Here is a 23,391-nt window from a genome sequence, read left to right as displayed (position 1 = left end):
CCCCCTAATATTTGTTTATTTTTAACTGTGGGAAGGTTTTTAATGACTGATTGAATCTCTTTATTTGTTATTGGTTTGTTGAGATCTTCTGTTTCTTCTTGAGTCAGTATAGGTAGTTTCTGTGTTTCTAGGAACTTGTCCATTTCATCTAAGTTGCCTGTTTTGTTGACATATATTTGTTCATAGTATTCTCCTATGATTTTTAAAAATTTCTTCAGGATCCATGGTAATGACCTGCCTCTCATTCCTGATTTTGCTTACTTGGGTCCTCTCTCTTTTTTTCTTTGTCAGCCTAGCTAGGGTTCCTTCAATTTTATTGATTTTCTCAAAGAGTTAACTTTTGGTTTTGTTGATTCTTTCTATTGTTTTTGTTCTCCAGTTCTTTTATTTCTGCTTTATTCCTTGTTATTGTTCTTCTTTTATTTGCTTTGGGGTTAGTATGTTGTTATTTCTCTCATTTTTTCCAGGCAAGCTCTTAACTCCTCAATTTTTACTCATTCTTGTTTTTTTGATATAAGCATTTAGGACAATAAATTTTGACCTTTGCCACATCCCATAAGTTCTGATATGCTGTATTCTAATTATCATTCATGTCCTGATATTTACTGATTTCTCTAACAATTTCTTCTAGTGTGATTTGTTATTTTTTGCTGGTGTCTAGGCATTTAACTCCCTTAATTAGTTTATTTTGGAGATTGCTTTCACTTCTTTTACCTAGGGTTTTCTTGCTGGATGAATTTATTGTCTATCCGTTCTTTGACATTCAGTTCAGTTTTATCTGGACCTCTAACTTAAGTTTTGCTTAACAGAGGAGAATTTTTCAGTTCTTGTTTTCTTGTTTCTTGCCCTGCTTGTGTGGTGCCTTTCCCCCCCACACACTTAGGAGGGTCTACTTAGGTATTATAGACCTCAGCCGGATTTTCCCAGACCAAACTGGCCTCCTATCAGGAGGAAGGAGTCACCTACATCAGTTTTCCCTGAGGGTGAAACCCAGCAGGTTGAAAGACTTTCCTGTGAAGTCTCTGGACTCTGTTTTTCTTATCTTGCCCAGTATGTGGTGCTTGTCTGCCTGCAGGTCCTACCAGCACAAAATGATGCGGTACCTTTAACTTTGGCAGATTCTCCCTGATGGGGGCATGGTGGAGACAGAGGAGAGGTTGTAGGTTGGTTTTAATGGCTTCAAATTACCAAGCCCTGGTGATTGAATTCCTTGAGGGAGGGATTCCACCTGAATTGGGCTTCACTCCTCCCCTGGGGAAGGCACAGGCTCCAGACAAGCCCTCAAACAAGTTTGTTTCTGCCTATGCCTGGGGCAGTTGCAGCCTGAGGAGCCCTGCCACTGTATCCAAAGGCAGTCAGGTCTTTTTAGAAACACAGCCACAAAAACCTCTGTTTCCTTCATTTTTCTTTTTCTATCAGCCCTGCCCTCTTGGCACCGGGACAAGAATGTACGGCCTCTGCTTTGACCAGGTTCACCTGAGCTGGGGGCCTATTTTTAGTAGTCAGAATTTGTTAATTAATTTCACAATTGGCATTTGGTTGGGCTCAGCCCCTGCTGCTGGTAAAGCCTCTTTCCTTCCCCCTCTGGGAAGCAGCCTGTGGGGGAGGGGCGCCAGCCGCTGCCGCTTGGGGAACTCAAGGTTCTGGGGGGCTCGCAGCTGGTCCAGCTGGTCCAGACTGGGGACCACTGTGTGTCCAGTCACTGACATGGCCCCAGGAGCTGTTCTGTACTGTTTCTTGTTATTTAGTAGTTGTTCTGGAGGACGAACTAGAATGCGCACATTGTTAAGCCTCCATCTTGGCCTGGAAGACTATATCTCCTTTTTTTAAAGCATGGTTTAATAGGAACAGAGGTGAAACAACTTGTTTTGTTTTGTTTTGTTGTTTCAAATTTTAATTGTAATGTGGTGTACTTTATGATGTGCACTGTTAAGGAGGAGAATGATTAATAATTTAGAGGTCAGCCACCTATCCCTCAGGCTATAAAATGGGTCCTCTCCTATTTCCTCCATCTTATTTCCTCTCCTTGAAACTGTGGATCTTCTGCTTAATTTAACCTCACAGGTAGCCAGTTACTACCAGCTGGACCACCTAAACACAAAAATCTGGACAGAAATCCGGCTTGGAAGAATATTGGGGTAGAGCACAGATAATTTTAATTATTTATTCCTGGATAGCAAAAATGCCCACTAATTTGCTCTTGCTATTATCAAAATAGTCATCACAAACACCATGATGAAAAAGATCCACATGAAGAATCGGTCTATGACTTTTGCAACCTTCTTCCATTCGCTCCCCTTAGAATGGGTGGCCTTGTAGTCCTTGAGGCACTTGGCAATGTACTCGATATTCCTCGTCAGTGCTTGGTACTGTGCACAGTAGCTATCAGCATCCTGAGGGCTCCCACCCTGGCACCCCAAGTCATTCTTTAGGAGTCTGTTCATTTCCTTCTTTCTGGAAAGATTTTTGTTCCTGGCTGCATTTAGATTAGGCTCTGGGAGTTTGCCATAAACCTTTGTGAGGTGGTCCCGCTCCTTGTTGTGGCTCGGGCTCAGGCAACTCTCGCCCACATCATAGACAAACAAGGCCCTGGACATGTATCTCAGGATGACCACCCTGGCCCAGTGTGGTACTGGCCGGGCCTCAGCCCCACAGAAGTGGATGTTCATCACCATGATGGTCAAGGCAGTGGAGGCTGTGATTAAGGCCATCGTGGCTATGTAGTATTTTCCTGGAAATAAAGTAAGAACAACAAGAAGAATGACAACCAAGTTAGTTTAAAGACTGTCTTGGTGTGTGGCAGGCTGAATTATGTACCCTAACAAAGATGCTTTGAATCTTAATCTCCATTCCTGTGGCCATTTGTGAATAAGATCCCTAAGATCCTACTTAAGTGTGGCCCAAATGAAACAGGGTGAAATCTACTCTTTATTACTGGAGACTTATAAAGAGGAGTTAGAGAAAGCCACAGGAAGGAAGGAGACTGAAGCTGGAAGTCAGTGGAAACCAGAAGAGCAAACACAAGAAAGGGAGATTGCCATGTGACACGAAGCAGAGATGCAAGCGCCAAGGACTGACTGTAGCAAGCAAGTACCAGAATGCTACTAACTTTGAGAAGAAAGTATGGTCTTGCTGATGCCTTGATTTTGGATTTCTAGCCCTCCAAATCATAAGAAAAGTTTGTGATGTTAAGCCAACCCATAGTGCGGTATTTGTTGAAGGATCCTGAAAAGACATCATGTTTGGCTCATAAAGAAAGAAACTCTTTTTCTAAGGAAATAGTATTCTCTAGGGGTTAATAATATAGACTTTTGAATCAAACTTCCTTGGTTCAAATCCCAACTCTTTCACTTACTAGACGTGTAACCTGGAGCAAATTATGACACTGAGGTTCCACTCCCCTCTCTGTAAAGTGGGTATAAAAATAGTATCTAACTCATAGAACTGTGGTAAGACTTAATTAAGAAGAAGCATGTAAAGTTCTCAGCACCATCCCTGGTGCAAAGTTAAAAGGTTTGCAAGTGTTTGCTGGGATCATTATGTAAAAAACCTTTCCATTCTCAAAAAACAAAGAACTTGACCAGTTCTCAGCGTAAGACAGAAGTCCATTCTTACTGGTTAAGATGGGAGACACTGTATCACTGTGAGTCTTTAAAATATGATTGCATAAAGCTAATGTTCATGAAAAAGGAAAGCAAAGGATGTAAACAATAAAAATAAGGATACAAGTCAATTAAATATAGAACAAATAATTAGGAAGATGAAGAAAAACAAAAACAAGTTATTTGAAAAACGTTTCCCACCCATTTATTGTTTGTTTAAAACTCTAAGACACTAAAATTAGATGGCTTTCCTAATATGATAAAAATCCATGTGTCAGAAATCTACATCAAATGTTACATTTAATCCAGAAAATTTAGACTTGCTTCTATAAGATTAGGAATACATTTCATGTGCACTATTCCTTGGCATAATCTAGAAAGTCCAGGCTTATGTTATTGGACCAGAGATGCAGTAAAATTGGAAGTGTGGAGATAAAATTGTCATGATTTTCAGATATTGCATTCATCTACATAGAAAATCCAATAGAATCAACAAACCATTCAAGCTAACAAAAGATTTTGTCAAGAAAATAGACAAAAGATTAATATATAGAAATCTATAGTATTTCTTTACATAGGAATAACTAATAACCTTTTTTTTAAAGCAATAGGCTGATCCCTCAAAAAAAAAGAAGGTTATTAAGAAGGGAAGAAGAATTAAACTAATGGAGGGATATGCCATTATCACAGATGGAAACATTTATTATAAGAAAGCTTATTAATTCTCTCCAAATTAACCTATAATTTCAATGCAATTAAAATCCACTTAGATTTTTCTTTTAAAGAACTAGAAAAATTAACTCAAGACTCATGTAGAAGAATTATGCCCATGCATAGCTAGATAATTTGGAAAAAAAAGAACCCACAGAAAAGAATCAGCTTATCAAAGAAAAATAAATCTGCAAAATCAAAATAACAAAAGAATAGTAGGAACAGGCAAATGACTAATGCAACAGAATAGTGAGCTCAGAATTGAACCCACATATATAAATGGCAGTTGTGGAGGAACCAAAAAGCAAACTAGAAAGTTGCATTATTTAGAAGATGTTGTAGTAGGTACACATAAGACTACGTAAACAAAAAAAAAAGCAAGGTCATGCGTTAATCCAAAAATGTAACATAATAAAATTGGGAAACTTGAAGGGAGCTGGGCAGAAACTGCTGTTTACCTATCCCATGATTATTCATTCTTCCTTTCCTTTTAGAAACAGAACCCTAATTTGTAGCAGGACTGAGTAATTCCAGATAAAAAGCAACATTTCCCAGCCTCCCTTACACCTTTGTATGATCAATGGAATATAAAAGAAAATGATGTGTGACACATCTAACATGTCTCTTTAAAAGGGTAAGGTGTTCCCCTTCTTTCTCCCTTTCTCCGATCCACTGTCTGGAAAACAGACGCAGTGGCTGGAGCTCTAGCAGTCTTCTTGGACCCTAAGGATGAGCACCAGATTCTGGATGGAGGAGAGGAAAGCTGAAGGGCTGGTCCTTGATGATAATGAAGATACTATGCAGCCCAGGTCCACATCTTTAACTTTAGAGAGTACAGGGTTCTATCACAATAGAAGGGAGCAGGGTGCAATCGACAATAATGCAGAAGTTGGCAGGAACCAAGTAAGAAAAGAAAAGCCTTATTTTCCATAGAGGAATTCAATAGATAATGTCTAAAATTTTAAAAATTGAGAAATACCAACATACGAATATTATTTAGAAAAATGAAGATGAGAACCAAAAGAAATGGGTAAAGGACTTTAAAGTGTTGTCAAAGGCAGGGAGAGGTGGAACCGGGGACTGTGACTTTTTTTTTTTCATTTTAAATCTTGTAATGAATTTTACTTTTTATACCATGTACACAAACTACTTTTATTTCAAATACACTTTGAACTAAAAATTTAAAAATTTTTATTGTGTGATCTCATGGCTGGTCTGTTATCTCCAGGTTTATATTCCTTTTCCATTTCAAAGTTACCCTTGATATCCATTTTAGACTTATTTTTCTATTCTAGACATATTCTGGGGAAAATAGCATGCTTTTACTTATTATGTGCTAGTCTAATTTGGTTAGTTAAGCAACTCGGAATTCGTTCATCATTTAAGATATTCCTTAATAAAGTGGCTCTGCTTTTCGAAACATATTTTTAAAATGTTTAAGATTTGGAGCTAAATTTAAGGGTGGGGATTTGATAAAGAATGCCTCCTGCAAGAACTTTTAGAAAATTGCCGTGCAGATGGCAGTGTCATTCATCAGATGCCTGGGTGGTTGAGTAGAGGGAAGTGTGGCTTCAGAAGGGTTCCGGGCAAAGTGAAAGGGCAGGAAGGAGGGGATTAGAGAGGAACAGGTTGCGTAAAGAAGTCTGGGTGGATTACAGTGACATCAGAGAATGAGAGCCAAAGCCCCTGTACTTGTGATTCCTGAGATCCTTGGACAAATGGGTTCACTGCAGTTTCCCCAGGGCCTAGAACAGTACATGTAGTAGATGTTCAATAAATATCTTTGAATGAATGAATGAATAAAAGAATGAATAAAATTTCCCTTCATAAGTTTAACACTCACCAACATCTAAAGACCTTTCCCTTACCTAGGGAAATAGATGCAAGTAACAAATTATGGTTGCTCTGAATTATTCTCAAAATCTATGTGCACCCTCCTTTCAAAGCTAATTTTCATATTATCATGCAAAAAGAACAAATAATGCTTGTGAAACTCCCATGAGACATCTTTGTTCAGAAATTATGCCAGCTTGCTGCTTAATGTTGCCGCTAAACAAGAGAGAGGGACCTTCCAAATGATCCTGCCTCAAGCTGGGTTATGATTGGATGTCACCACTGCCTATTATTTCTGCCTCAGATGAGGTAATAAAAATTCCCAAACAGCTTCTTCCTCCCCACCTCCCACTGCTGGCAGGACCTGTCTCCTGCTGCCTCTAGGACACTGTGCCATCGCCCGCCCTGAGCACAATACCCACCCCCAAAAGGGAGGTGATGGAATTAAACCACACCCAATCACTGGAAGATTTGGAACATCACTGAAAATTGGTATTGTTGGATTGCTGAATGTTGGGAAATCCACCTTCTTCAATGTATTGACTAATAGCCTGGCTTCAGCAGAAAACTTCATGTTCTGTACCGTTGATCCTCATGAGAGCAAAGTACCTGTGCCAGATGAAAGGTTTGACTTTCTTTGCCAGGACCACAAACCAGCAAGCAAAATTCCTGCCTTTCTAAACGTAGTGGATATTGCTGGCCTTGTGAAAGGAGCTCACAATGGGCAGGGGCTGGGAAATGCTTTTTTATCTCATATTAGTGCCTGTGATGTAATTCTTCATCTAACACGGGTCAGGGAAGTGCTGGTGTTGTGACCAGGGATGGGAATACAGCGCCAACATTCAACATGCACAAGGGTGTGGGTCTAGTAAACCATGTCTCTAACGAAGATGATTTAAAGAAATTATATACTTCTAATCTTGGAGTTGGACATACAAGGTATGCTACTACAGTCAATTGTGATTTAGAAAATTGTCAACCTTCTGGTTTTGGAATACTTCATGGGAAAATAGCAGTGGCACATAATAGCGAATTGGTAAATGCTGCTGATTAAGGAAAAAGATTCTCCATCCTGGTATTGGTTTGTCACCAAATTCTGATAATGAAATGATTACCCAATTATTGGCATATACCCCTCCTCAGGAATGAGATGACACCCCAGACTGGGTAGCATGGATTAAAAACTTAATGAAGGAAGCACCTACAGCATACTCCCTGCTTATCATGCTCAGAGATGTTATCTATGCAGTCCAAGATCCTTATGGAAATCACCCTTTATACACTGGCTGTCTTATTCCTGTATCTGATATAAATGAAAAAGGGGAAAAACTCTCAGAAATGGAAGGATGGGTAGTATCTTCAGAATCTAGTAGCTTTTTATCTGTTGGTGCAATATATTACCGTGAAGTCTTGCCCGGAGAAATTGTGAAAGTATCCAGACATAGTGTCCAGACTCTTGGTATTATATCAAGTTTGGAAGGAAATTCAATGCTTTTTGTATATTTGAATATGGTTATTTTGCAAGACCAGATAGTATATTTGAAGACCAAATGGTTTACACAGTAAGATATCATTGTGGTCAGCAGTTGGCAGCTGAAGCACCTGTGGATGCAGATTTGGTCAACACTGTTCCCTCATCTGCTATACCTGCTGCCCCTGGTTTGCAGTAAAGTGCGGGCTTCCATATATGGAAGTGCTGTGTAAAAACTGCTAGGTAGGAAGAAATTTCATTCAGCCCAATATGCAATTAAGACAACTTGGTGTTGCAAAAAAATTTGGAGTATTGTCAGATAATTTTATAGGCGAAAGAATCGTTCTTGTAGATGATTCTATTGTGAGAGGCAACACCATCTCTCCCATAATAAAATTGCTCAAAGAATCTGGTGCAAAAGAGGTACACATTCGCGTAGCCTCACCACCAATTAGATATCCATGCTTCATGGGAATAAACATTCCTTCAAAAGAAGAACTATTGCCTATAAGCCAGAATTTTATCATCTTGCAGAATATTTAGGAGCAAACAGTGTTGTGTATCTGTCAGTAGAAGGACTGGTCTCAGCTCTACAAGAAAGAGCGAAATTCAAAAAACAGAAAGTGGAAAAGCAAGAAATTACGATTCAAGAAAATGGGAATGGTCTGAAATGTTTTGAAAAGAACAGTCATTCTACAGCTTGTCTCACTGGATAATATTCTGTGGAATTGGAATGGTAGCTGGTGGGGGCAAATATGTTTCAAGATATAAAGTTGGTTAAGAAGTCATAGTAATTATGCCTCATTACACATGTAAAATGTGACATGACTGTGTTTACCTCTGTGAGATTTTGGATTTTTCTGAAAAGGTTGCCAAAGTGTGATGTTTTCTTTAATAATCCTAGATAAATATTTTGGTGTTAGCTAGGAATTTGCATGGTCCCTTCTGTTTTATTTAGCAATTTAGTAAAACTTTGAGGTTACCAAAAAAAAAAAAAAAAGAAGAAGAAGAAGAAAATTCCCAAACAACTTTGTGTGGGGAAAATAGTCTTCTGTGTCTATTTCTCAAAGAGGGGTGAGTGTGTTTGTATTGTGTGTTGCTTAGAGAGACATAAAAAGGAAGAACTCTTCAGAGAAACTAGTGTAGTGTGGCTGAATATTGGGTAATATTAGACTCAGTAGAGGCCAGTAGAATATCCCTTTGATGTTGGTCTCTAAGTCTCTTGTGTGGTGGCTTGAAGCTGTTATGCACCCCAGAAAAACATGTTCTTAAACTTTATCCATTCCTATAGATGTGAACCCATTGTGAATAGGACCTTTTGATGAGATTACTTCAGTTAAAATGTAGCATGCCTCAATCAAGATAAATCCTAATCCTATTACTGGAGTCCTTTATAAGCAGAATGAAATTCGGACATAAGCAGAGAAAGCCACAGGAAGCAATAAGCTGAACATCAATGGAACTTGGAAGAAAAGAAAGAATCTAGGAGACACTGCCATGTGCCCTGCCCTGTGATAGTTAAGGGCCAAGGATCACCAACAGCCAGCCCAAGGATGCCATAGTCTGTGGGGAGAAAGCATCATCTTTGATGACATCTTGATTTGGACTTTTTCCAATCATCAAACCATGAGTCAATAAATTCCCATTATTTAACCTAACCCATTTCATGGTGTAAGAAATTAAAATAGTTGGTATTTTGACCTTTCTCCTCATTGCTTACTTGCTTCTGATTCTGGGTTCACATCTATTACAACAGCAAGATGTTGATATAGACGTGTGGGATCTTCCAGGTGCCTTTGGCAGCAGGGAGTTGGTGTTAAAGGCAATAGGAGGGCTCTCAGAACAAGGTAGGTGAAGCAGAGGGAAGTGGGGGTGCTAGCTTCCTCCACACTCCAACCTTGGGAAGAATGTTTCATTATCTCAGATTTTTGAATGTATGGTCTGCTTTAGAATCAACTCAGGTGTGTCTTTAAAATTCAGATTCTCAGATCTTGCCCAAGATTGCTAAATCAAATACCTGGAATGTGGAAATGTGTATTTTAACAAGCAGCTATTATGCATAATAAAACCATATGATTATTCTATTAATAGTAGATGTCAGGCTTAAATATCCAGCTCATCTTTTCTGTCATGTTCGTCACTATTCCCAAGAAGAAAACTCTTGCAATGTGAAAATATAATAATAATCACTATTTACTTGGGGTTTATCATATGCCAGGTTTTCTTCTAAGCCATGACAGAATAAGATGGCAATTTAACTGCAAAACTTTGCAGTTAAAAGGTAAATGATTAGGTAACTTGCCTGAAGTTAATCAAAGAATGTGTGGTAAAGTCAGAGTTCAAATGCAGGTAATTTTTACTTCAAAATCAGAGTCCTTAATCTCTTAGACACAACAGAAAGTATATCAAAATCACCAGGAGGGCTTCTTAAAACAGATTGCCAAACCTCAACTCCAGAGTTTCTAAATCAGTAGGTCCAGGTTGAGGCCTGAGAGTTTGCATTTTCCAAAAGTTCCCAAGTGGTGTTGATGCTATGAGAACCACATTTTGAGAACCACTGCTCTAAATCTAGTGTCTCTCATTGCTCGTCTGTGTAAACCCAGAGACTATAAGACCAGTTTTGTTTCCAACAAGCCACATCCATATTCAAAAATACCAACTGTGGTCACCAAATGAATTATGTGACAGTCAATGCTGAATAGGAAGTTGACCCAGTTGTTATGAGTTTGAAGGTACATATTCATTCCAGGTGCTACAGAACTGGGCTCAAAGTGTAAGATACTTGAACTCACCTATTAGAGGGACATTTTCTGAGGCTGGCATGATCTCTGCCACCATGAGCTGAAATACGGTCATGGCCAACAGGATTGTCACTCCCAAGGAGACCTTTTCCCCAGAGGCAGCTGGGAGGTAGAAACTCAAGGGGGCCAGAAAAGATATGAGGACGCATGGGATGAGGAGGTTGACAATATAGAATGAGGACCGCCTCTTGAGGAGGAGAGTGAATGTCACATCTGGGTAAGGTTCAGAGCAGCAGCCATAGGCGATTACATTCTTCACAGCAGGCATGCCGTGGACCTCCCACTCCACATCTTCGATAAAGTCGGAGAGGTCTCCACTGTCCAGGGCATTGAATATGTCCACCTGATTGCCATTGTAGGTCCAGGAACCAAAGGTCAGGTTGCACTGCTGGTTATCAAAGGGAAAGTAGGTGACATCCACCACACAGGAGCTCTTGGTGATGGCTGGCGCATCCCAGGTGATGAGCCCATCATACCGCAGGACCACATTGGTGTTGACAGGCTCTGAAGATTCATCATCAGCCCTGGAGATCAGACAAAGAAAATGAAAACTGCTTTCTAGAACTCACCATCTTCCTGATCCCAGACAGCTCACGGCCCCATGCCTATCATTTCAGCATCTTTATCATTAGATTACCATTTTCCTTATCACCTTGGCTTGAAAGCTTAGATTCAACTCTAATTCGCCCTTCTCATCCATCTCCTGTAATAGTCAGGGCCAAATTCTCTTGGATTCATTCTTTAAAGCATCTCTCCTCTGGTCCCTCTCTCTGCATTCCTAATGCCACTCTCTTGATCCAAGTATAATGATGTGAGCATCCAGACAAAAAAAGAAATCAGCCTTGTCAGGGCTAAACTCTGACTTAAATTCTTACCTGAGTTTATTAACTCTGGGACCCCAGAATATTAAAATAGTTTTTTGTTGCTGTTGTAAGCATTATACATGTTTATTGTATAAATATCTGGAAAACATAGAGGGCAAAATTCAATCACATATTTTTAGAGATAATCACTTCTTTTATTATACCTTCTTTTTGCTGTATCAACATCTATGCCTCCCCTTTTTGGTTACAGAATTTCAACTTTCTTTGAGGGAAATACTTTTTCGCTACCACCATTGTGGCAGACTGTCGTTCGACATGCCCCAAGCACCTTTGGCCAGGAGTTGTCTATGTGACTTGAACTAGACCCAACTGATTCTGTTTCTCTGGAGTTTACATTTTTAGAAGAGTGACTTAACACCCCAAAGCAGTTGGAAAGAGTTACCGTAATGATTGCCTGTTGGTTCCTAATTGGCCAAACCCAACCAGAATTCAGAGGGCAAGGGGTTCCACTGTCTGAAAACATCACCCCAGCTATTCAGGAATAGTTTGAAGATACCTATACACTATTCATTCACCAAATTGTTTTATTTTTCTGTTTTCTCTGATCACATCACTTGACAACTCATCACTTGCAATGATTTCCTATGGCCTACCATATAGTTCCAAACCTCCTTAATTTAGTATTCTAAATGTTCCATTATCCACTCCAATCCCACACTGTAGCCTGATGTCTTCATTCACACTCTGTCAGGTACGACTAAAACCCCAACAGACTCTGTGAGTTCCTGTTTCTTTATTCAAACACTTTCTTTGAATATTTCCCTTTTCTGCATATGCAAACCTATTCCAGCCTTCCAGACTGAGCTCAAATACCATGTCCTCTGCAAAGCCATCTTGTCTCCCCAGGGAGACTAAATCTCTTCATTTTTGAAGAGTCATGGCACCTTATTTCCATGTTTCAAGGGACTTTCTTATTACCTTGCATTATAGTTATTTAAGTACAGCTCTTATTAGATGGTTTCTTAAGTCAGCGACTAAGTCATAAATCCCTATTTACTCAACACACTGCAATGTATCTTGCACAGAGAATGATTTAACAAAGAATAGTAGGTAGGTAGGTAATTGGGTTGATCGAGTAAATAAAGTTCATTTTCCTTTAGAAAGTGATATAGTATCATAGAAGATTCAAAGAGAGAACTGGGTTCAAACCCTGGCTCAGGTTTTGTGAGTTTAAGCAAGTCACATCTCTGACACTCACCTGTAAAAATAGGTATTTTAATATTTACCTTAATATTTCTTTCTAAATTTTGTGTTAAGTAAATAATTAGCTGTATTAGTTTCCTATAGCTGCTGTAACAAATTACAGCCTTAGTATCTTTAAACAACATGAAGTTATCATCCTGCAGTTCTAGATTTCAGAAGTCCTAAAATGAAACTCTGAGCAAGGCTATGTTCCCTCAGAGGCTCTAGGGGGAATCAGTTTCCTTGCCATTTCCTGCTTCTGGAGACTGCCTGCATTCCAGGGATCCTGGCCCCTTCCTTTATCACTCCAATTTCTGCCTCCTTCATCACATCTCCTACTCTGATTCTGACTCCCTCACTTCCTCTTCTAAGCATCCTTATGATTACATTGGATCACCAGGATAATCTCCCCATCTCCAGGTCTTTAAATTAATCACATCTGCAAAGTCCCTTTTGTTATACAAGGGTAACATATTCACAGGTTTGGGGGATGAGCATATGGACATCATTGGGGTCTATTATTCTATTTACCATGCAAATGTAAAGCCCCAACTTAGTGCTTGACACATAGTAAGTGTTCAATACATGTTAGTTTCTTCTCTTTCTAACTGTGGTTCTACATTCTCAACTAAAATATGAAAAAATTACAGGGACAAAATAAAAAGTGGAGGTTGGGAAGGTTTCAATAATACAACCCTGATAAAATATTTAAATTGTTTTCCTTTTATCTCCTCTTCCTCAGCCACTCAATGACTTCCAGGCAGTCCTTCCACTTTTTCCCTGTTTGATCAAATACTGAGCTGGCTTTGGTCATTTTACACTTAAACATCGTATTAGTTTGCTAAAGCTGCTGGACTGCAATATATCAGAAATGGAATGGCTTTTAAAAAGGAAATTTAATAGCCAAAAGTTTGCAGTTCTAAAGTTGTGCAAATGTCTAAATTAAGGCACCAACAAGTGGTTACCTTCACTCAAGAAAGGCTGATGCTATCTGGAACACTTCTATAAGCTGGGAAGGCACATGGATGGTGTCTGCTGGCCCTTGTTCTCAGTTGCATTGCTTTCCGCTTCTGATGCCAGTGGTGTCCTCTTTAAATGTCTGTGGGCCTTCATTTAGCTTCTCCAGGACACAACTCTGGGTTCTGGCTTGCTTAGCATCTCATGGAAAGGCACATAGCGCTGTCTGCTGAGCTCTGCCTGTGTCTAGGCATCTGCTCTCTCTGTCAGCACTCCAAGCATCACCAAACATCAGTCTCTATCAGCTTTAAAGCAACTCTTCTCCAAGTGTCTACATCTAAGGTTTTGTCAAAATGTTTTAAAGGACTCCAGTAAACTAATTAAGACCCACCTTGAATAGGCAAGGTCACATCTCCATCTAACCAACAATTGCGTGTGCCACATCTTTGTGGAGATAATCTAATCAAAAGGCCACACCCACAGCTGTGAGTGTTACATCCATGAAGATTATCCAATGAAAAGGGGTTCTACTCTACAATATTGAATCAGGATTAAAGAACATGGTTTTTCTGGGGTATATAACACTTTCAAACTAGCACATTCCACCCTAGGGACCCCCAAATGGTATGTTCTTTCCATACACAAAATACATTCATTCTAACACAATATTACAAAAGCCTTAAACAATTTCAGTAACAATGCAAATAAAATACAAAGTCCAAAACAGTACAAAATCTCAACAAAGTCAGCTACAGGCATGGTCTGTTCTAAGACAAAAAATACCCTCTGGCTCTGGACCTGTGAAACTCAGAACAAGTTATCTGTTGCCAATATACAAAGGAAGGACAGTCATAGGATACATGTTTCCACTGCCATAGGGAAGACTCAAAAGGTAAACAGTGGGTCACAGGACTCAAACAGTTCTGAAAACCTGCAGGGCAAACTCCATTGGATTTCAAAGTCTGAGAGACATTTATCCTTTGGGTTTCAGAAATTGGCAATCCCATCCTTTCCAAGGGATGGAAAGGGCCAATGCAGTGGTCTTGCTCTCTCTCCAAACTGTGGGGTGAGTTGCAACACTGGGACGCACTGGGGGAACTACCTTCCTCTCAGCTCCGCCAACTCCAAGCTTCAAGGCACTACTTGGGATCTCTGCCATCTCCTGGACACAAGCTCAATACCTCCAGAACAATGGGGTGTTAATCCCTGGTTTAAGCACTCCACCCTCTCTGAGGCCTGAGGTAGCACAACTCTGAGGTGGCACAACTCTTCCTGAGCAACGAAGCAGAAAGCCTGCTCTCTCCATCCATGGGTTTGCTCTCCTGGCCTGAGATTTGCTGGCTCCAAACCTTAGCTTTCATGGATCTGCCTCTGAAGTCACTTATCCTTCAGTTTGTCCCTTTTCTGTCCCTTATTGTCCAAACTGGCAGTGGTTCTGTTTATACAGATCCCACAACACTCTTGTTGGTATGCAGGGATGATAACCATCAGACAATAGTACTTTCCACAAATCCTTTCTGGATAACTCCATCTCCAAGCCTCACTTGTCCTTTAATGGCTGACTGCTTCCATGTTTGGTTAAATCCTCATGTGGGGCCCTATTCACTGGGGTCTCACCTTCTGGAAGTCCAGAATTTTCCAGATCATTGATTTCTTGCTTTCTTTTTACCCAAAAATTTAGTTCTCAGCTTATCTTTTTCTCTCTCTCATTTTACTATGAGCTGCAATGAGCAACCAGGCTACAATTTCCACATTTAATTGGAAATTTCCTCAGCTAAGTATCCTGTTGTCTTTAAATTCTAACTTCCATTCAACAGCAGTACACAATTCTGCCAAATTCTCTGCCACTTTAAAACATCGGTCACCTTCTTCCCAGTTAGCAGTAACACATTCTTTATTTCTGTATAAAGCCTCTTCAGAGGTATCTTTAGAGTCCACATTTCTACCAATAGCCTCTTCAAAGCAATCTAGGCCTTCTATATCAAGATCCTCACAAATCTTCCAGAATCTTCCTCTTAGCCATTTAAAGAGCTATTCCAACATGTTTAGTATTTGCAAACCATAGCAGAACCCCGCTTCTGTGGTACTAAAATCTGTTTTGGTTTGGTACAACTGTCTGAATGCAATATACTAGAAATGGAACAGCTTTTAAAAAGGGAATTTAATTGTTACAAGCCTGTAGCTGTAAGGCTGTGAAAATGTCCAAATTAAGGCACCAAAAAGAGGTTACTTTCATTCAAGAAAGACTGATGCCATCTGGAACACCACTATCAGCTGGAAAGGCACATGGCTGGCATCTGCTGGTCCTTGTTCCTAGTTCCATTGCTTCCGGTTCCTGATACCAGTGGCATCCTCTTTAAGCATCTGTAGGCCATCACTTAGCTCCTCCAAGACACAACTCTGGGTTCTGACTTGCTTAACATCTCATGGGAAGGCACATGGTGATATCTGCTGGGCCCTGCTTGTGTCTAGGCATCTGCTCTGTCTGTCAGCACTTCCAGCATCTCCAAACATCACTGTCTCAGTTAGCTCTGAAATAACTGTTCTCCAAGCATCTGTATCTGAGGCTTCTTCAAAATGTTTCCCTTTTAAATAACTCCAGTAAACCAATCAAGATTTCTTGGACTGGACAGAGCCACATATTCAATAAACCAAAAAGCCACACCCATAACTGCACACCACATCTTCATGGAGATAATCTAATCAAACGGGATTCTACTGTACAATATTGAATCTGGATCAAAGGACATGGCTTTTCTTGGATACACAACACGTTCAAACTAGCACAAGCATACATATTTTTTCCCAGCATGGACAGTCAGAAATTCATATCCAGGTACTGGAGAGGAGTGGGTTGGTGAAGGAGAAAACAGGGAGTCAGCCAATTTTTTCAGTCACCAGGGGTTACCCGGAATCTCAGCATACATTTTGTGTACTCAATCCTATGATCCCTTCCTTTATCCATTTTCAATGTCTCCATCTTTCATGTGTCTGTTTTATTTCCTCTCTATATCAAAAAAAGTTCTCCTGTTTCTTTTCAAGGCTACCTTCCTTTTTGTGTTGCGGCTTTCCTCCTTGGTCTCCTTCATGATTTTGACCTTTCTTAGTCCCTCTTATTCTCTCTTTTCCTCTAGCCCCTCTTCGATTCTGCTACCAAGTCTTTTCTCCCAACTTCCTTTACTCTCAAGTATTTCCCAGTTCTCTCAGCTCCTTCAGCACACTGCTCTCAAGAGTAATTTGTATGTGCTGCTTTCAATTTCTCATCTCATTTTTATTTCTCAAATTGTATTGAGAAATATAATTTGGCTTCTTCCCAACATGCTCTTTCAAAGATCATTTGTAACTTCGAACAGATTAATCTATAGACCTCTTCTAAGTCTTCAATCTCTTCAATTCTCCTCAAGCACTTCACACCATGAACTGTTCCTAGACATCCTTTTTTCTCTTGGCTTATATGACACAACTTTCTGTGTGTATGTGTGCATATACTCTTGCTGTCTCTTTAACCATTTCTTTCAAGTCTTCTCTATAAATTTCTTAAATGTAGGTTTTCCCCACCTTTATCCTTAGCTATTTTATTTTCTTCCTTGAGTATTCTATGAAGGCTTCCTTGAATAGCTCTATTGGCATCTTGATACCTGACCTTTTTCCCAGGGTTAAGATTTGCTTTGCAGTCCCCTTATTGGGCATCTTCATGAGGCTGTTCCTTGGGTCCCCCAAACTGAACAGGTCCCACACCAAGCCCTTGACCTTTTTCTTCAAACCTGTTTCTCCTCCCTTTTCTTATTTCCAGGCTCATATAAAAGTCTTGCCATCCTCTCAAATATCTATGCTACTTAAGCTAATCTTAAAGCTAAATTCTACACAAATCCTTCTGAATACAATAGGGCACTCAATTTCTCACTAGGTCTAAATTCCAACCATTAAAACTGCCCATTAAAATTCAATATTTAGGGTGCATGGGTGGTTCAGAGGTAGAATGCTCGCCTTCCAGGGGTGGTTCAGAGTTGGAATGCTCTCCTTTCATGCTGGAGACCCTGATTAAATTCCCAGACCATGCACCCTGCCTCCCCCCCAAAAATTCAATCTTTAAAAATGTGTTTAAAATGCAGATTTAAAATTTATGTAGCCCACACTTTTTCTAATCTAAAAATGCTAGGAATCCATGCAGCTTCTTACACTAACCATTTGTACTAACCATATACTAATACTAATCACTCCCAACAGAACCTTTAGTTTCAATTCACTTATCCCTTTACTGATTTGCTAACACAGCCGATGTCTGCTTGAACTACTGTATTACTTAACAGCTTATTATCTCTTGGGAAAACCCAGTGCTCAAGTTACTAGGGAAATTTTCTTTTTTGAGTAGAGCTATCCTCTCTTTAACTTCAACATATGGTTTTGGGTTCTGCTCTCTGGAGCAATTTTCTTCCTTTTCTCTACCCTCTATTTTCTCTGATTGCATAAGACAACCATAGTCTTCCTGCAGAGACTTCTCATCCAAGCTAAGTACCAACAGATTCAACTGCTCCTCATATGAGATGGCTTCCAGGCCCATCATCACCTTGATTTTTGTCTGACACATGTAGCCCCATGAATTCAGGCATAATAAAGAGTCTAGATCCTAAGCATCCTTATTGTATCCTACCTTGACCCTCCTTTCCCTCCTCACTACCAATTAGGAAGCCCATTTTGTGACCTACAAAATTCTGTGCCAGTTTCTGAGAAGTGGTGATATATCTTGGATCAGAAGCTTCTTCAGGGTTAAGAATATCCTGCAGGGTCAAGAATTCAGCTAGAAAGATCAGAGTCAAAGAAATAGCCATGATTGGGATTTCTCCTTTAGATGAGTTCATGTTCTCTCTTCTATTCTTATTTCAGTTGGTTAAAGGAATGCAAATGCCATGCAACCATAGCTATACTTGAGTTCCCTCTAAACAGTGAAACTCTGAAGTTACCGAAAAGGAGAAGACACAGGAGGAAGAGGATCAGACATAGAATTATCCATGTTTGGAAGACAGAAGACTAAAGAACTAATCCAGAGGGACAGGAAAAAGTTGATTGGTCAGTATGGTGAAAAGCCTCTATGTGAGAAAGAGATAGGGCACAGAAATCACAGGGCATCTGTGCTGGCTTAAAAGGATGTATACTTCCTAGAAAAGCCATGTTTTAATCAAAATCCCATTTCATAAAGGTAGAATAAGCCCTATTCAATACTGTATGTTTGAAACTGTAATCAGATCATCTCTCTAGATGATGTGATTTAGTCAAGAGTGGTTGTTAAACTGGATTAGGTGATGACGTCTCCACCCATTTGGGTGGGTCTTGATTGGTTTATTGGAGTCCTATAACAGAGGAAACATTTTGGAGAATGGGAGATTCAGAGAGAGCAGAGAATGCTGCAGCACCACGAAGCAGAGTTCATCAGTCAGCGCTTTGGAGATGAAGAAGGAAAATGCCTCCCGGGGAGCTTCATGAAACAGGAAGCCAGGAGAAGAAGCTAGGACATGACGCTAAGTTTGCCATGTGCCCTTCCAGATGGGAGAGGAACCCTGACCATGTTCACCATGTGCCTTTCCAGATGAGAGAGAAACTCTGACTGTGTTTGCTATGTGCCTTTCCACTTGAGAGAGAAACCCTGAACTTCATCGGCCTTCTTGAACCAAGGTATCTTTCCCTGGATGCCTTAGATTGGACATTTCCATAGACTTGTTTAATTGGGGCATTTTCTCAGCCTTAGAACTGTAAACTAGCAACTTATTAAATTCCCCCTTTTAAAAGCCATTCTGTTTCTGGTGTATTGCATTCCAGTAGCTAGCAAACTGGAACAGCATCTTAAAGTCCATCATCCTAGGAGAAAGGAAGGGAAATGGAACAGAATTTACCAAAACCACAATAGGCTTGTAGGAGCTCAGTAGACTTTCTCTGATAAAGGGGTTCTGGGATAGGCTTAACTTAGGTTGTCATGCCAACTCGCAAACAACTGGTTACTGCTTCAGCCAATCAATGCAGGAGGGAGAGGAAGACCAGAGTTTCATGTGTTCTCCAAGGAGAAGTGTTAAAACTAATGGAATGTTCTAAGATATCTGTGTCAATTGTATTCTCAGATTACTTTCCTGCACTCCATAGATGAGAGAGAGAATGGACAACAGAGCTCATTTCCTCGCATTTTCTCTCTCTCTCTCACAGAGTGAGACAAAGACAGAGAAAGAGAGACAGACAGCAACAGAGAGAAAGAAAATGAGAGAGACAGTCACCATACATGGGGAGGAAGGGTCAACTCGAATAATAAAACACCTGAATATTTTCTTGCTTAAAAAGGGATATGGAAGAATCCTCTGGCTACTTTGAGTGGGAAATAGACAGCAGGATCAGTGCAATGATTCAAGAGGTCATGACCCTTGAGAAACTCTCTGAGCTCCCAAAGAAGTCTCCTAGGCTGCCCTTCATTCACTTTGCTCCTAGCCACAAAAGGACCTTTCTGAAACTTGGGTTCCAGAATGAAAAGAGGGAATAGGTGAAGCAACTGAGCTTGATTTGTGTCAGAATGATCTGGTTCCTTCTCAAGGTGTGGTCCGTGGAATAGCAGCATCAACATCATCTGGACCTTGTGGTGTGCAGACTCTCAGGCCCCACCCCAGACCTACTGAATCAGGAACTTTATTCTAATAAGATGTCTGAGTGATGTGTATGCACATTTCAGTTTGAGAAGCACTGATTAGCTCACATGAATTTTGACCAACCCATTTACACCAGGCCCCTTGCTCTGAGACCAGGAAAAAGCCAACTGGTGGCTTTTGATCTAGTTCCTCCTTCACTTCACAAATCCATAGCCCAGCTTCTGATTTCTGATTTAGTTTGTGTAGTATCATTATTGTTTTTATTTTTTTTAGAGAAGTGGTAGGTTTATAGAAAAATCATGCATAAAATGCAGAGCTCCCATTCCCTCCCTACTAGTAATAACTTGTCTTAGCATGGTACAGTTATTACAATTCATGAAAGAACATTTTAATAACTGTACTATTAACTATAGTCCATCGTTTACAATAGGGTTAACTGTTTGTATCATGTAGTCCTATGTCTTGTTTTGTTTTACAGTATGACTGTTACTGATGCATGACCTTGGTCAAATAAGCCTCCAATTTCTCATCTGTAAAGGGGTACTGTAGAATTGGATATAATAGTCTCCTTCTAGTTCTAAGCTTTTGTGACCTATTATTTCATTATCTAAGATTTTATGACCATTATTTTGGGGCTAAGGAACATGGATTGGTACTTCATATATGTTTTCAACATTTCTTTTTTGTCATGATTAAATTCTGTTAAGTCAACAAATTGAAGCTCATTGCTAACAAACTTCAGTTTGATTTGCACTTACTTGTTGTACAGGACAATGTCTGGCCGCCACACCAGGTCACTGGGGATCCTGATGGAGTCCAGCCCATCATACTGGTCTCGATCCCACTTGAGATACACATCATGCCAGATTTGGCGGATCCATAAATAGGCAGTAAGAATTTGGTTTCTTTCATCCTGCACAACAAATCCAGATGTAACTTTGTCCAGTAGACACCTCAACCAACTGCCCTCTGTCTCTAGAACACTTGTTCTTCAGAGCAGGAATTTCAGAGCCTAATCTGTTTTCAATAAGTGAAAGTTTTTTCATTCTATTCCCTTGATTGACCACCAAGGTCACATTTTTCCTTGTTCGATTCAGTGTTTAAAATGTAAAGTGGAAAAATATTTGTCATTAGATCTTTGCATGGACAACTCAAATTTATCTGAAAAATCAATCAACTAATGATATGCATAAATAAGAAAGTTAGGAAATATCTACAATGTACAGAAGAAAAATCTTTTAAGTTTCTTTGATGTAACGTAGCTTTGTATAAAATACATATAAGCATTTTAAAAATATGCCACCTTAAAAACAGCACCTTTCTAAAAAATTTGAGGTAAAATTTACATAACATAAAATCCACCCTTTAAATCACTTTAAAGTGTAAAATTTAATGGCTTCCAGTACATTCACAATATGATACAATAATCACCACCATCTAATTCCAGAACATTTTCATCACCTCCAAAAGGAACCCCATACCCATTAAGCAGTAACCCCCACTTCCTGCTTCCCCTCCCCAGTCCTTGGCAACTATTAATCTGCTTTCTGTCTCTAAGGATTTACCTATTCTGAACATTTCACATAAGTGGAATGACACGATATGTAATACCACCTTTCTTTACGTACAATATGTGATACCATGACCCAAGAAAGTTACAGTTAATTCCAGGATGGTGTAACATTTAGTGGAATTCATTAATTTTATGGATAGCTTCCCATGGTGTTCTCTTTTCTCACCGGCTTGCACACAGAGCTGTCTGCTCTCATTCCCTCAAACTCCCAGTTGAGACATACCCTTGGGAAAGCACGGTTGTTTTCGTGCTAAGCAACATTCCAAAGAGTCACACCATGTGTTACTTACCATATCCTTTATCTGAGAAAGTGTGATCTGCAACGTGACATTCAGAACCTTATCTGTATCTTCCACTGGACGAAGAGCATTGGAATAATCTTCAAAAAGGTCATTAAACAACTTCTGAGCATATTTTCCATCTGCTGCTTCTACAGCTGCTCAAAAAGAGGGACCTGGATCAACCTTCAGAGGATCAAGGGACACCAGACTGAGCTCTACAATTGGGGCCCACCCAGCATCGGCTAGGGACAAGCTTTGTATAAATGAGAGTTGTTTTCTTTGGCACGCCCTATCCAGATCCACACGAGTCAGTAAGAAGCATGGATATGTCCATGCAGTTGGATCATTTGCTCTGTCTTTCCTAACCCACCACTCACTCCCTACCAAAGAAATGGCCCCAGAAGAGCGGAGATGGTGACATACCCAACCCTCTCACCTCTCAGTCTGGAGGCAGCAAAGTAAATCCAACAAAAGGAGATGCAAGAATGGGGCCAGTTCATCATTTCCCTGAGCGTCTATAAAGTCCCAGTGAGGCAATGATGTCTTCCTCTTCCCTCTGTGAAAGGGAAGCATCTGGACACAAAAACTCCACTCTGACGCAGTCTCACTGTGACAGATGGAGAGCTCAAGCTCGCATTGCACAAAGGACCAAGGTCCTCCCTCCCTCTCCGGTAATCCGAGACTGGCAGTTCCAGCGGCTGAGACTCCTGCAAATCCCAGGTGGGTTTAGGTGTTCTGGGGAAGCCATGCCAGTTGAGAGTCTCTAGCACCACCCCACAGAAGGAGCATCCAGACAAGACCTTTGGCAGAAAAGGGGAAAGGGTCAGGGGAGTACCAGACACCCCAGAAACTCTATCTGCCCAGAATGGGCGCATTCTGCCCTGCAGGAAGCATATTCAACCTGGTCTAGGGACTAAGGGAAGCTAAGCAGACCCAGCCATCCAGAAAGGCCCCTCGGCACTTCTAGCAGCATTTGAAGGGGGAAAGATAAGCAATTCCATTATCTCCAGAACATATTGGTATTTGGATTTCTTCTCTGCCTTGGCTTGTGATCACTTCTTCCAGTGTCCTGCTGGCCATGGACCTTAGGTAGTAAATCTTTGTGTGAGTATATGCATGAGGTGTATGTGTTTTGGATGGAAAAAGAGTATCCACTCCCTTAAGAAGCAGCAACTCTGTGAACTGGATTTGGAATCCAAGACTGGGGTTTGACCACCAGCCCCGATCTTTACCAGCTCTGTAAATCTGTACAAGTTACCTAATCTCTCTGTGCCTTTCTCCTCTACAGACTGGGTAAAAGAATATCCCTTCTCTACTAGAAAGACTGGGATATCATTTGTGAAAACACCTTGTAAATTATATCTAAATATTGGTGATTTTCACTTCTGTTCAGCTTTACAGATACAGAATTTCTACATTTACAAAGCCACCCTGATTTACCAGCTCTATAAAACTGTTCAAAGGCTAACCAAA

The 23,391-nt window shown here is 40.2% G+C and overlaps 1 protein-coding gene and 1 pseudogene across 1 annotated transcript; one reads left to right on the top strand and one right to left on the bottom strand.

The window, feature by feature from the left end:
• Positions 1-2,189: 2,189 nt before the first annotated feature.
• On the bottom strand, positions 2,190-22,710 carry CHRNA9 (cholinergic receptor nicotinic alpha 9 subunit). Its single transcript, XM_077137126.1, has 5 exons — positions 22,355-22,710; positions 21,928-22,073; positions 20,823-20,977; positions 10,410-10,942; positions 2,190-2,731 (listed from the first exon to the last, which is right to left on the bottom strand). Exons 1-5 carry the CDS (start codon positions 22,419-22,421, stop codon positions 2,190-2,192), a joined length of 1,443 nt encoding a protein of 480 aa, XP_076993241.1. The 5' UTR covers positions 22,422-22,710.
• On the top strand, positions 5,043-8,357 carry LOC143663722 (amidophosphoribosyltransferase pseudogene; annotated as a pseudogene).
• Positions 22,711-23,391: the final 681 nt, after the last annotated feature.

The sequence above is a fragment of the Tamandua tetradactyla genome, chromosome 19 (genome assembly GCF_023851605.1).
Source record: "Tamandua tetradactyla isolate mTamTet1 chromosome 19, mTamTet1.pri, whole genome shotgun sequence".
Lineage (NCBI taxonomy): Eukaryota > Metazoa > Chordata > Mammalia > Pilosa > Myrmecophagidae > Tamandua > Tamandua tetradactyla.
Note: the sequence above shows the minus strand (reverse complement) of the source record. Positions and strands in the feature narration are given on the sequence as shown.

Excerpts from the sequence above, each read along its gene's own strand:
- CHRNA9 (XM_077137126.1), bottom strand. The coding sequence starts at position 22,421 with ATGATGAACTGGCCCCATTCTTGCATCTCCTTTTGTTGGATTTACTTT. Across the intron at positions 20,978-21,927 it reads TTTCTCAGATAAAGGATATG|GATGAAAGAAACCAAATTCT; the intron begins GTAAGTAACACA and ends TTTGTTGTGCAG. Across the intron at positions 10,943-20,822 it reads GACATTGTCCTGTACAACAA|GGCTGATGATGAATCTTCAG; the intron begins GTAAGTGCAAAT and ends TCTGATCTCCAG.